This window comes from Canis aureus, chromosome 2 (assembly GCF_053574225.1).
Source record: "Canis aureus isolate CA01 chromosome 2, VMU_Caureus_v.1.0, whole genome shotgun sequence".
Taxonomy (NCBI): domain Eukaryota; kingdom Metazoa; phylum Chordata; class Mammalia; order Carnivora; family Canidae; genus Canis; species Canis aureus.
In genome coordinates this window covers 20,260,459-20,274,253 of record NC_135612.1, presented here as the reverse complement: position 1 = coordinate 20,274,253, position 13,795 = coordinate 20,260,459, and the positions used below count along the sequence as shown (strand labels likewise).

The following is a 13,795-nucleotide window of genomic DNA, read 5'->3' as shown; positions in this document are numbered from 1 at the left end:
GAGAGAGAGAGTGTGTATGAGTAAGCAAGCAAGAGCATTAAGCAGGAAGGAGGAGGAGAGAGAGAAGAAGAGGAAGAAGCAGACTCCTTGCTGAGCAGGGAGCCCAACGTGGGGCTCTATCTCAGGACTCTGGGATCATGACCTGAGCTGAAGGCAGATGCTTAACTAAGCCACCCAGGCGCCCCTCACTCCCTCCTATTTTATTTTATTATTTTAAAAAAAGATTTTATTTATTTATTCATGAGAGACACAGAGAGAGGCAGAGACATAGGCAGAGGGAGAAGCAGGCTCCATGCAGGGAGCCTGATGTGGAACTTGATCCTGGGACTCCAGTGTCCTGGGCCAAAGGCAGATGCTCAACCACTGGGCCACCCAGGTGTCCCACTCCCTCCTATCTTAAAATGTATTTTCCTTTAGAAATGTTACAGGAAAAAGAAAAAAAAAAAAAGAAATGTTACAGGAGTTTGGTACTTCTTTGGGTGGAAAGAGATTCACATTTAACATGAAATGATTAACAGAGAACTTGACTGGCAAATCTTGCTAAAGGTACTTCTGAGTTCAGAGATAGTATCTAGTATTAAATTGGTTTATTAGAGCCCTCAATTCTGATTATGTGGACTAGCTGAGGTTTGATTAAGAAAAATTCTAGTTAATAGTCTTCTTCTAAATTACTATCCATCCACTTCTGCTTCATAAAAATCCTTTAGAAATTCTTGGGGCCATTTTTCTTTCTATGCATCTCACAGATCTCTGTACTTTGTTCAACACTTACTTCCTGCAAATCACCTAGTATAGGAACCCTGAACAATGATCCATGTTGTAATACAGAAGTTTCCACTCACCTGCACTGGTGCCTGCACCGGATGTGAGGTCTCCACCCATCAGACCACCTACGGATTAAAGACAAAGAAAGATCAAAAGGAGAAAAGGCTAAAGGTCCACAAAACAACACACTTTACCTTTAGCAACCACTGCATTTTGGCTCTCCCAAGGGTCCTAAATTTGAATATTACCTAAGTTGGATGGCTGACATTTGTTTTATTATGACATGCTGTGCTCAAACATTAAACCTACATTCAATCATTGACATTTTGCAGGATCCTAAGAAAGTTTAGATTAAAAAAATCCAGTGTTTAAATGGTCTCTGAATTTTTATTTTTGGATGTTTTATAGAAAGTGGAAGAAAAAGGAATAAGGTTTACTATAAGTTGAAATAGCCATACATTTGATATTTAATTCTTTGAGAATATGTTTTATACAATTAATTTTGTAAAATGCTAATTGTCCAGAACTTTGGTCATTTCATGAATCTACCCATAGTGAATGATCTCATTTACTACCTGAATTTTCCTTACTGACATAATAAAAGTAAGTTTCACTGGCTACAAATTTAGAAAGATATGCTTATTCACTGCTAACTTAAGAGTATATTAAAATTTGGCAATATTTAAATATGACAGCTGGGATGTTTCCATAAGATTTTTTTTTAAAGATTTTATTTATTTATTCATGAGAGACACACAGAGAGAGGCAGAGACATAGGCAGATGGAGAAGCAGGCTCCCTGCAGGGAGCTTGATATGGGACTTGACCCCAGGACCCCAGGATCACGCCCTGAGCCAAAGGCAGATGCTCGACAACTGAGCTACCCAGGTGCCCCTCAATAAGATATTTAATATAGGAATTACTGTTAGTTTTAGCCAAAAGAGTAGAATATCAGCTGGGGTGCTTGGTGGCTCAGTGATTGAGCAACTGGCTTCAGCTCAGGTCATGATCTCAGGGTCCTGGGATCAAGTCCTGAATGGGGCTGCCCGATTCTGCTTCTCCCTCTGCTTAAGTCTCTGCCTCTTTCTACCTCTCATGAATAAAAAAATAAATAAATTTTTAAAAGAATAGGATATCAGCTGGACTCTTTTTTAGAGAGGGAGAGGAGGAGGGGCAGAGGGAGAGAGATAGAGAATCTCAAGCATGCTCCACACCCAATGTGGAGCCTGATGTGGGGCTCTACCTCACAACCCTGAGATCATGACCTGAGCTGAAATCAAGAGTCAGATTCTTAACTGACTGAGCCACATAGGTGTCCCTCAGCTGGATTATTTTCTAACTGATCCTAAGTGATAGTCTATAATTATTAGTTAGTTCTGGTTTTGGAATTTGAAGAAAATGTTCATTATATTTTAAGAAACATTTATTATTTCCAATCAAATAATATTTTGGAAATAAAGTATGGAATTTAAAAAATAAACGAGCATGAATTTATCAAACAGGAAATTCAACTGCCTTTGAATATTATCTGAAAGAAATAACATATGGTTATTGAAAATTCTTATGAAAACTTTTAATCATATTCAAAAGTAGAGAGCATGGCATAATGAAGTCCTTTATATACATCTCTCAGACTCAAGATTTATCAAGATTTTATTATTTGGCTGATTCTGATTATATTTTCTATATAAAGTTTTTGCACTAAACAGTAATACATGTTTAGTTTTAATTAAAGGCAGATATTGAAGTATTCTCAAGGAAAAAATTCTGTGAATAAATTGCATTTAATACAATTATGTGTGCCTAAGACTTATTAAAAATTTCATATGGAGCACTTTTTAAAAATAAAATGTAATATGTAATGGTTTGCTATATATGGCTTAGAAATACTATTATTTTTGGTGCTTCTTTTGCAAATATAAAGGAATTATTTGGTTATATTCAATATACATTTACTTAGTTCTGACTGTTAAGCTAGCATATCAGGAGGACTTTCTTCCCTTTAAGATTCTTTAAATCCAGTGGGGAAATAGACACATATTCAATATAGCACCCATCACATTGTATTTTGCTTCATCTGAGTATGAAGAATGAGTGACTTTTCTGAGCAATAATTTCTTTTCTCTGGGACACTGAATTGAATAACAGTTGGGATTTCTTAGAGATGTTGAGACAAATTTGTGGCAGGTATATATGTTCTTATGATGTGCTCTTAATTTCATTTCTGACTAAGTTTTGTTTTTATTCTATACTTCGTAACTTACACTATTTTATTATAGTTCTTTTCTGCTTTAAGTCCTTTGTGGTATAAGTTTCTGTATAAATAAATGAAACTTGACCAAAATAATAAATAATTACATGGCACAAATGCTATCAGAGGACACAGGGGAAGATTTCACAGAAGAGGTGATATCTGGCTAAGAGGAAGAGGGAAAATAGCATTTTAGGTGGGAGAAGACCAGAAGGAAAAGAATGGAAACAGGATATTTGACTTTCTGTTTGAGAAAGTATGCAGTTAAAATATAGCCATCTGAGAGATTGGTGATAGTCTGAACAGATAAATAGCAGATTATGAAAGATTTCAAAAGACAGGCTAACGAGGTGGAAGACCTAAGGGTATTAAGCAATGAAGGAACATAACAAATGGAAAACTGGAAAAGTCTACATGTTAGTGATAAAATATACTTTCTGCCAAGAGTGGCTCCTTTCAATGATTTGTTAATATTGAATCCATATGAAGACATACCTGTGTTACCTGCACTTGGAGGTCGATGTGTTACACCAGGAGACATACTATTTCTCTGCAGAGAAGGGTGGGCCAGTGGCAAAAGGTTGGGGTTTCCCAGTGAGCTGACGGGGTTGCTGTATACCAAACTGTTGTGGCTGGACACTGGGATGGAGACTGGCATCTCAAAATTGGGAGGTGGAACAGCCTGTAGAGCAGAAAAAAAAAATATATAGGTAAAAGGAAAGAAGAGAAACAGAAGCCCTCAAGTCATACAGCCTTTACTTTTCCAAGAAAAATTTCAAATACCAAGCTGCTTGGTGTCTAGAAGACCATTAAGAAGAGCTCTCAAGATGTTCAGATCATAAATTGATTTCTTTAATGTGCTTAGAACTCTTTCTTTGCAACTATTAGAAAACGTTTCACTTTTGTTTAAAACAAAGCCCCATTTCATTAGACTCCATTGTCTTTGAATTCCATTCTGTTAAGTAATAATTGTTCATTTGTGATGTCTGAATCTGGTGCCAGAAATGACTGCAAGATCAAAGGTACATGATTGTGATGACTTCACAGAGAAACGGGAGGATTAAAATGCAAACCAGAGTCTTCGGTTTAATTGCTTATTGAAGCATATTTATGCAGAAGTTTAATGATATAAAATCATCTCCAGGCATGTGAATAGCACATATATTTTAATTATTATTTTTAAAAGTCTGTCTTTTGAGAGTAACTCTAAAGATAACAGACATTTTAAGATACAGAATTCAACAGAGCATGTATCATTCAATAATTCATTTTATAAAATGATAGGTCAGAATATGTTACATTTCACATTTTGGGATGCGTGGACATTGGCAAATGGCAAGACTTCTATCTCAAGTGAAAAGCTGGCAGATATTTAGTGAAATGAAGTTGTGTGGATATCAAATTAGAGTAATCAGGCCTCAATTATTGATATTTTGGTATTATTATTAGCAATTTAAGCAAAAGCATGCTTATTTCTCTGCTTGCACTAACTGGATAATCATACTTATAATTCCTTTTTAACATAATAAATGAAAATACTGCTTGAATATATTGTCAGAGGACTCATAGTGTCAGAGCATACAGCATTATTACTATAAATTGGATACATGTATGTGTGTATGTATGTATCTGATAGATCTATTAGAGATAGGGGTTATATAGAACATTCTCTTAGGATTCTCAGATAAGCCACTGTGTAAGTTTAAATGCCTATTTGCATGTGACTCAAAGGTTTTTATTTTTATTTATATTTTTATCATTTTTTTCAGTACTCTTAATATCAACTTTCCTTTCCTGGTTGATTGGCTGGCCTGCATCATATGTCATGTTCTGCAAAAGCTCTTTATCCTGATGGTGATTTCAATATGACTCCCTATTTATGCTTATGCTCTCTTATTCTTTATTTTTCCTATTCTTTTTTTATTCCATGACCTGGACGTGCTGATACTGACAGAAGCAAATGTTTCATAACTCTTTTACATGTCTTTGATTCCTCACTGTTTTATAGGGAAATAAAAAATGTTGAAGTGCTTTATTAAAACAGTCTTTCTATAGTAAGGCTTTATTTGTTAAGCAGAATAACAAAAAATAATTTGGGGTAAACATCATTATATAATGAAATAGAAATGTTGGATAAGACTTCAAAGAATGAATATAACCCCAAATTTCCAGAGCCTTTTAAACAACAAAAAATATGAGTGCATGCTGTAAAATAAAATGTCTGTCAAATGAATGAAATACTGCATTCCTGTAGTAAAAGGCCAAAGAGAATTATTTAGAATATCTAAGAAAACAAAGTAAGTAACTGTTGTAGATCTTCTCTATTTGCCCCTCCAGATCTACTGTCCACCCTCCCTCTTCATTGCTCTGGGCCCAGGAGGCTGAGTCTCCAGACTGCATCCACTTGGCTTCTCTTGCTCTCAGGCTTCAGCTGGGCCAGTGGAAGCACCCACAGAAGTATAGAGAGTAGGAGAGAAGTCAGGGTGTTTTCCTGCTGTAGCGTCCTCCCTGCTGAGTCACAGGTTGGCAGAGGCTGCATTCTATGAAGGTCATGCCTCTTTTTGGGTCCTGTCTTCTACAGACTTAGATCTTGCTGTGCTCTGGTATCTTCCATCTTCTGCCCCTTTAGGCCTAGCTATGGTAACAACTTTCAGGCTGCAAGCCCTAATATACTTCACTATTCCTTTGGGTTTTATGGAACTCTACCTATCTACAAACAGTCCTTTTACTACTCTCTTCAATTCCCACCAGAGCTATAAAAGTAATTCTCCAGGTCTAGAATAGTGGTACTCTACAGGGGTGTACCCCCTCCCTAGAGAGCACTTTGGAAATCTGAGGAACAACTTTGGGGTGTCACAATAATTGGGGTGAATGGCTGGTATTTTCTGGGTAAGCAGGCAGGTATGTTGTATACCCTGTCAATATGGGACAGTTCAACACAAAAAAGAATCATCTCATACCCTATTCAACTTTCAAAAGTCCCCACAGGACATTCATGTGTGTGGAAAAGCCCATTTACAATGATGTGATTCAGAACTAACTTTGTTCTACAAACACAAGGTATTTTTTTTACACTGAAACACGGATTTTGTTATATATTGAAATTTCCAGAAATGCACTTATTGTGTGCATTGAAGGAATATTCTACTTTCTTATGTAAGGAACTTCATTAAAAATTGTCATCAATGGCAATTCTGCATTTGTAATTTGGGTTGTAAATATAGCACACTTGTTTTCTCTCAACTCATTCCATTAAAGTTTTCCCTACCCCCTCACTGAAAAGCCTCTTGTCATAGTCATTATTAACCTTCAGGTTGCTAAATCCAATGAAAACTCCTCAGTCTTCAACTTGAACACAGCTGGTCACTCCTTCCCTCTCAAAACTCTGGACTTTCCCTCCTACCTCAATGGCTGCTCCTTCTCAGCTTTTGTTGTTCTTTCTCCTTTGATATCTGAATTTAAGAGTAGCAAAGTCTTTTATCAGCAGCTTAGATGTCTCTCCTGATTCAGCCTTGCATATCCAACAACCACCTCAATATTTCTACTTGAATGCCCAACAGACATCAAAACCAACTCCAATCTAGCTCCACTCATACCTTTCTTCACCTCCAGCTGATGACAGCTCAGTGCTTTCAGTGGCATAGAATAAAATCCTTGAGTCTCCCTTGAATCTTCAGTTTCTCCCACACCCGACATCCAGTCTATTGGCTTAACTTCCAAAAATATCCACTCTCCAAACACCTCTCATTCTAATGGCTATACTCTGGCTCCAGCACCATCACCTCTTGCCTTGATCACCGAAGTCACCTCCTAAGAGTTACCTGCTTCTATCCTTGCCCTTCTTTTATTATTAATCTAGCAATCAAATCAATCCTTTAAAAGCACACATCAGATGATGACACTCCTCTTTTCCAAACCCTGTGAGAATCACCCACCTTTCTCAGAGTGAAGCTCAACTTCTTCCAGTGTTCCATAAGGCCTCATAAATTCCAGGCTTCATCATCTGATCTCCTATTGTCCTCTTCCTCACTCCCTCATTCTTGCCTCATTTCTATGGCTAACTCTATCACTTCCTTCAATTTTCTGCTCAAGGAAGCCCACCCTGACTACCTTATTTAATTGTGCAGCTTGCCCTACCTCCCCATCCATCTCCTGATCACTTGTAACATCGCTTATGATGTTGGTCAAATAATGTTCCCTTTCATCAAGCTGCTAGAGCTCTTTTGCTGTAAGGGAATGCAGCACTTAGTCTAGTTTTTATTATATGAATTGAATATTTTTCATCAAAGGAGAATTTTTAGGAAGACACTGTACTAATATGAAAGTACAAGCTTACAATTTACTGTACATTATTTACTGAGAAGGCACCATACAATTCACACATATTATGTGATCCGACCCTTTCAACATCCCTTCACTATAGATATAATCCTTTCCTTTTAAAATCAGTGAGATTAAGTGGTCCAAGGTCATCTAACTAGTAGGTGACTGAGCCTGTTGCTTTTTCCATTAAATCACTGTGTAACACAGTTTAAGTTTTTGGAGAGAAATAAAATACCGCAGTCCGAAATCATACTGTGAAGTGAGTATGGGCTTCATGTTAACAGCTTATTATTTGTGAACCATGAAAATAATGAACTAGAAGGGTTCTCAGGACATGTGGTTGAGCATCCATGTTAGAATGAGCTCTGTGCTCACTAAATGCCAAGGTGTGACTGAGGTCTCAGGAAAAAATAAACCTTAAAGACTCCTCTCTTCCATATTTACTCAGGTTTGGTATTTTATCTTTTTTTAATTTTTATTTATTTATAATAGTTACACAGAGAGAGAGAGAGAGAGAGAGGCAGAGACACAGGCAGAGGGAGAAGCAGGCTCCATGCACCGGGAGCCCGACGTGGGATTTGATCCCGGGTCTCCAGGATCGCGCCCTGGGCCAAAGGCAGGCGCTAAACCGCTGCGCCACCCAGGGATCCCAGGTTTGGTATTTTAAAGCTATCTTTTAGCTACAAATGTTTTAACTTATATTCACTATTACCGCGTATAAATGCTTAACTATGACTGGGTACGTAAGGATCTGCTATAAAACTACTTCTCCCCTGCATATTCTACAGTGTTGATTGTGTCTCGGTAGACAGCAAAGCCCATTTCCTCTGACTACATGCACATCCAAAATAAGAATTATCAATCATTATTTCATAAAATCTGAACCACCCTAATAACCAATTCAGTGAAAAATCCCTCTACTCCTCTCTTACTCTGACGGTCATTCCAAAGAATTATTCAGTTTCCAGCGTTCTGAACTGCAAACAATTTGGTAAGTACAAAATTCTCTTGCAAGCAGCCAAAGAGCAATCAGATATAGCTCTGCTATCAAAGCATATTACCCCCCCCCCAAAATCACAATTTATATAATAGGCTAACATCTTTTGCATTCTGCCTTTTGCTTGGTTCCTTTATGTGTATTAGGAACTGGCTAAATAGTTTTAAAGTTGAATTGTAAGCTTAAAAATGATCAGACTGAGGAGATATCTGAGATTCAGAAAGAACAACAGCTTTTATATCAGAAATCTCAGTTACAGTCCAGTTGTGTAATAAATTGCCATTGAACCAGGCAAGTTATTTAACCTCCCTTGACCTGATCTGAGACATGAAGTGTTTGCAAACATAAAGAGACTAACCAGCTCTGAACATTTTACAGAATGCAAAGGCTACAAAAATGTATAAATGTTTACAGGAATTTGGCATTACTTGTTTTCTTCTTGATTTTTCAAAATTAGGGAACTTAAGAAGCATCTTTTAAATTTTTTTTTTGTCTAAAAACAGGAAGCCAGAAAGTAGTTAGGAACTCCCAACTTGCATATATCTCAGGTCCAGGCTCCAAATTTGAGAACACTCAAGACAGGTAGGAAGATGGAATTTTAGGTGATTAAATAAAATGCTGTAGAAAGGACTACTATGTAATTCGCAGAGCCCAGGGCAAAATGAAAATGTGGGGCCCCTTTAAAAAATTATGAAGAAATTCAAGATGGTGATGGTAAAGCATCCGAGAGCAGGGCCCTGCGTAATTGTACAGGTCGCATGCCCACGATGCTAGCCCTGCTTTAAGATACACAGGTATTAGAGCTAAAAAGCTTTTAGTGTCCATCCCTGAACAAACTGATCATGGTTACTGACGTGAGTCATCGTGGTCAGAAAGGTATCTGAACTTTTACCCAAAACCCACTATTTTCCCAAGCTTACCACAAGGAAAAGTCCAATAAAAAGTTAAATAAAATATTTTTAATAAAATATTTTTAGTTAATAGGCCTTCTTTTATTTAATGTGAATGACTGAACTGAGTCCCCGTTTTGGGCCACTAATGATACTCCCTTACCTTTCAATCAACCATTACCAGGCTGCTGAGAACCAGCAGAGAAAAGAAATCACCCAACACCAATTGCTGATTTCCAAAGTCTCTCAAGGCTGCCTGACAACTCTGGTCTGTACTCTCTCTTCCTTTCTCATCCCAGATTTCTCACAATGTCTACACCTTTATTATTCTTGGTTCTCTTTCCAGCACCTACACCCTCATCTCAATATCTATAGAAGCTAAGTTTAATATAAAACACAGCAATCACTAGGTGGTCACATACTCAACTTCACTCTACCCATCTACCTACCACCTTAACTAGGTCATGGGTATACCTACAACTCTGTCCTGTTCAGACCCCATCCTCCTTCCCTTCCTCGAGTAGCTCACTATTGTAGCTCCATTGCACCAATGCCTTTGATCTTTTTCTTCCTTCAGGCATTCCTCCTCTGCAGATAAATAATCTCCAGAGCTTTTCCTTTGAACTCTTTCCTTGATCCTAGTTATAGCAGTATTTCTCTCTCTTCACAGTCTGTTATTTGAAGAAAACACATACTATTTCCACTTCCCCCCTTCCTGTTCACTCTCATCCAATCTCGCAACCACGTCTCCTTCCTTCAGCCCATTTCCTAATTCCTGGTTCCTCAAATGGAACTGTTTTTTTTTCTTGCTGTGATGCCCAGCATGAACCGTGGCAAACCCCACATGAGGAAATGCTGGTCAACAAGATTCCAAATCTTCCATGAATTATTTCATGTAATTGAGGAATATGGGCATAAATTATATTGTAACAGGTGATTGCAATATTAAATTTTCTATTTTAAAAGGGAAACTCTTCAAACTGGGTCTTTGAAATAGAAAAACAGTCTTGTAATGTTTTTAAAGAGGTGGAGACACTCTCTACATACAAAGGGCAGAGTGTCCTTGCCCTGCTGTAAATGTTTTAGCAGCTGTGGAAACTTTCAACAAAATTTACTTCCAGCAACTGAAAGCGATGTGCGAAAACTGGGCTTTTCATCATCGAGACTGAAGCACTTACTAAAGAGATGAAGACTCAGAGGCACAGCTAGGAGCTGTGTAGTCCTTCTCACAGCCCAGCCTATAAACTCTCATGTGGTTTTCATCCCCCGCCACACACCACTGCACCTCTTAAGAAATCATGTATCCTGATTTTGAACTCTTTACAGGACAGGATGAAATACTGTGAGGGAGTCCAGGTATGCATCACACCTCCTTCTCCTAAAGCATGGGAAAAACAATCCAGTGTGCAAATATGGGCATTCTCCCAGAGTCTTGGGGGGCTAAAACTTCACACGCATTTAGGATCACGGCCAAGGAGAGTGATCCACAGTAGTACATATCCTGCCCTTTCTTAGCTGTGCAGGAGATTCCTCCCATCTGAGACACCTACAATCTTATATTCATAAACTTTTATGCCCAGCAGCTCTAAACCAGTGTATTGTACAGCAAGTGAAACTCAGCCCATAAGAACTAAAAACTGGCCCAAAGGAGGGATTTCTTTCCTTCTGGGCAAGATAAAATCTCAATGGGCATTTTATCATTTAAGAATTCTGAGTATAGGGACGCCTGGGTGGCTCAGCGGTTGAGCGTCTGCCTTAGGCCCAGGGCGTGATCCTGGAGTCCTGGGATCGAGTCCCACATGGGGCTCCCTGCATGAAGCCTGCTCCTCCCTTGCCTATGTCTGTCTCTCTCTCTCTCTGCATCTCTTATGAATAAATAAAATCTTAAAAAAAAAGAATTCTGAGTATAATAATATGCATTGCATCTGATAGGAAATATTTTATTTTTGATAAAGTGCTCACTGTGGTAGTACTTGGTTTTATGAAACCTGTTAAGAATTTAAGTCACTTAGTTTTCTTTCATGATACAGTGTATTAATAATTCCGATTCAACAAAAGCTCTACTGCTGACATTATTTCATTTAACAAAGGAAGCAGACATATTTAGGAGGATAGAAAGTTTAATATTCATACATTTTATAAATAAGTTTTAAAGTGCACAATTTAACTCAACACAGGTTGGTTATGCACTTACTATATGTAAAGCATTTATTTATCCTGTGAGTGCAGCTGTGGACTCAGCCTAGAGCACTCCTCCCCAAATATCTGTATTTGTAATTGCTGAGGCATATTTTCACTGCAGTGTCTCTCCCAATCCTCAGGTTGAGAGTATTTTGCTAACTTATGAAAAATGTTCTTTTTTGAGGAAGTAATTAATTACCTCCTGAAGAGCTGGTACACAATGAGGGTTTAAGACACTAACATTAGTTATTCAGAAAATGCGTGAACCTCTGAGTTGCATCACTTGATGTCACAAAATTAACATCACTTGACTGATGACAAAATATAATAAAAGGTATGTACTTTCCCCCTCTCTGTGTGGGCAAACAAAATAATACATGCAGAGTTATTTCTCTTAAATAACTGGCAAGGCATATGATTGATTGTTAGACATCTTTTGACTTGGTTAAGACAAAATTTAGCCAAATGTTAAAGCATGGAAAATGTTGGTGTAGGCAAAGCGGATATTCTGGTAAAGCCTTAAAATCACCCCAGCACACAAACATGTTGAAATCTTACCATTAGGTTTTCATGCAGTCTGTTTCCCTGCAGCGAGCATTAGCTTTAACCCTTCAGTGCTGTTGTTGAATGCCATGTTTAGGGAGAAGGGGCTGAAGCTTTATTCAGAACTAAGCTTCTCTTTGGGTGATGATGGGCAGTTTACACCAGAGAACTGCAGTTCAACACGTGTATCTGGTCTCAGTACGGATTCATGTATATTTTATAGTAAGTCCTCAAACTTGTTCAGAAGGAGACTCCAGTGTTTTACCAGTGCATTGTGATTCGTGTGAACTGTGTGTTTAAAAGATTGTGTAAATTCAGGGTGTGTTGCATAGATCTTTCTCTTCCGCCTGTATATCTTCTACCTCTGAATGAACTTCTTGATGGCAACTCTTAGATTACGTAATTTCAGCATCCCTTGGGGTTTGCTTTCTAAATGCACTGCCCGTGGGATGAGATGGCTATTTTATTGGTTTGACTTTCCAGTGCTTCTTAGAGAAAGTCATCACTGAAAGGGTTAAGGTATGTTACTGCAGCAGTTATCAGCAGACCAGCCATCTACCTTTGGTACTTACAGGAATTTTATGACTCTTGATCATATTATCAAATTCTTCATTAATTTTTTTGTATTTTTCTTCAGTGCGTGGGGTGAGTGCATAAGAGGAGTCGGGATCGGGGCTTTCACAGCCTTTGTTTTCTTTCTTGTTCAAGGCCTGCCAGGTTCAGAGAAATATCAAGAGTAAAAAAAATGAAGGGTGTTCCGAGTACTTACACACAATCTTTGCCTGCTGATCATTAGATCAATATCTTCGTTAATTTTCCTGTACTTGTCCTCAGACTCAGGGCTGTGACCTACTGAATCGTCTGCATCGGGATCTGGGCTGTCACAGCCATTAAGGCCCTTCTTTCTCAACGTCTGAAATACATAATTTGGAAAGTTCAAACCTAGACAGAGGCTGTAAGAGACATTCAGGGAGTATTACAGAAGTTCAAGCTGTCCAGTATTTCAGGTTGTTATTACATATGCTTTTTTTACATTAGGGTAAAGAAATCACAGAGAGAACCCATGCGTGACTTCAATAGTGTACTCATTACTAGTTACCAAAAAATAAAAGGGCAATATTCCCTTTACAGCTACATTCAGTCAATTAACAAAGATGGTACCAGGGCTGAAATTTCACGGTAGGGAATTCATACGTGACAGACACTTACAGAAGAATACAAGTAAGGTGGCAAATTGCAACACTATCTTCCCACAGAAAAATTAGCAGTCAGGGCATTACACAATGATTTCAGAATTTGTGATCGTGTCAAAAGCAGAAATGTTGGAAAGAGATCTCTAGTTAGAGTTTAACATAATGGTTGGTGCTCATGGCATCCTGCCACCCCTTGGGATGTGCACATGACAGCAAAAGGCCATAAGAGAACCCCGCTAATATTCTCACAAAGCACCCAGGAAGATTGTCCAGACGCTGCAATCATAAGGAGAACTGCCTTTGTCTAGTCTGGTTAGAAGTCTTTATTTGTGAAAATCGGTATTGAGATTGAGAATACTGAGAAATTATCTGCCTAATAAACACAGGCTGAACGAAAAGCCAAGGCGGCTGAGTTTAACTTTCCATAAGCTGAGCAAGGAAGCCAGGGAACACTGAAAAGAGGTAACTAAGTCTATAATGACCAAACTTAGCAAAAGTTCCTCCTGGTTCCAGCTGAGTAGGATCACCCTGAGACTGTCTCCTGACACATGAAAGTGAGAAGTCAGTGCCTTATCCTCAACCTCCTGTCTCCTGAATGTAGGTCTATCTGGTCTAGTCCCAGCTGTCACAGAAGGATAAATACGAATGAAGCA

General features: G+C 38.3%; 1 protein-coding gene across 16 annotated transcripts in view; it reads right to left on the bottom strand.

Moving 5' to 3' along the window:
- MEF2C (myocyte enhancer factor 2C) overlaps positions 1 to 13,795 on the bottom strand; it is a 169,149-nt gene that overhangs the window by 30,446 nt on the left and 124,908 nt on the right. For 12 of the 16 annotated variants that reach the window (XM_077865157.1, XM_077865150.1, XM_077865175.1 and 9 more), the window contains 3 exons: positions 12,719 to 12,862; positions 3,511 to 3,697; positions 843 to 890 (listed from right to left, as the gene is read on the bottom strand). In XM_077865157.1, the coding sequence (XP_077721283.1) occupies positions 843 to 890; positions 3,511 to 3,697; positions 12,719 to 12,862 (379 nt within the window). Of the gene's footprint in view, positions 1 to 842; positions 891 to 3,510; positions 3,698 to 12,521; positions 12,660 to 12,718; positions 12,863 to 13,795 lie in introns of all 16 variants that reach the window. The other 4 variants (XM_077865222.1, XM_077865201.1, XM_077865239.1 and 1 more) reach the window with 2 other exon arrangements.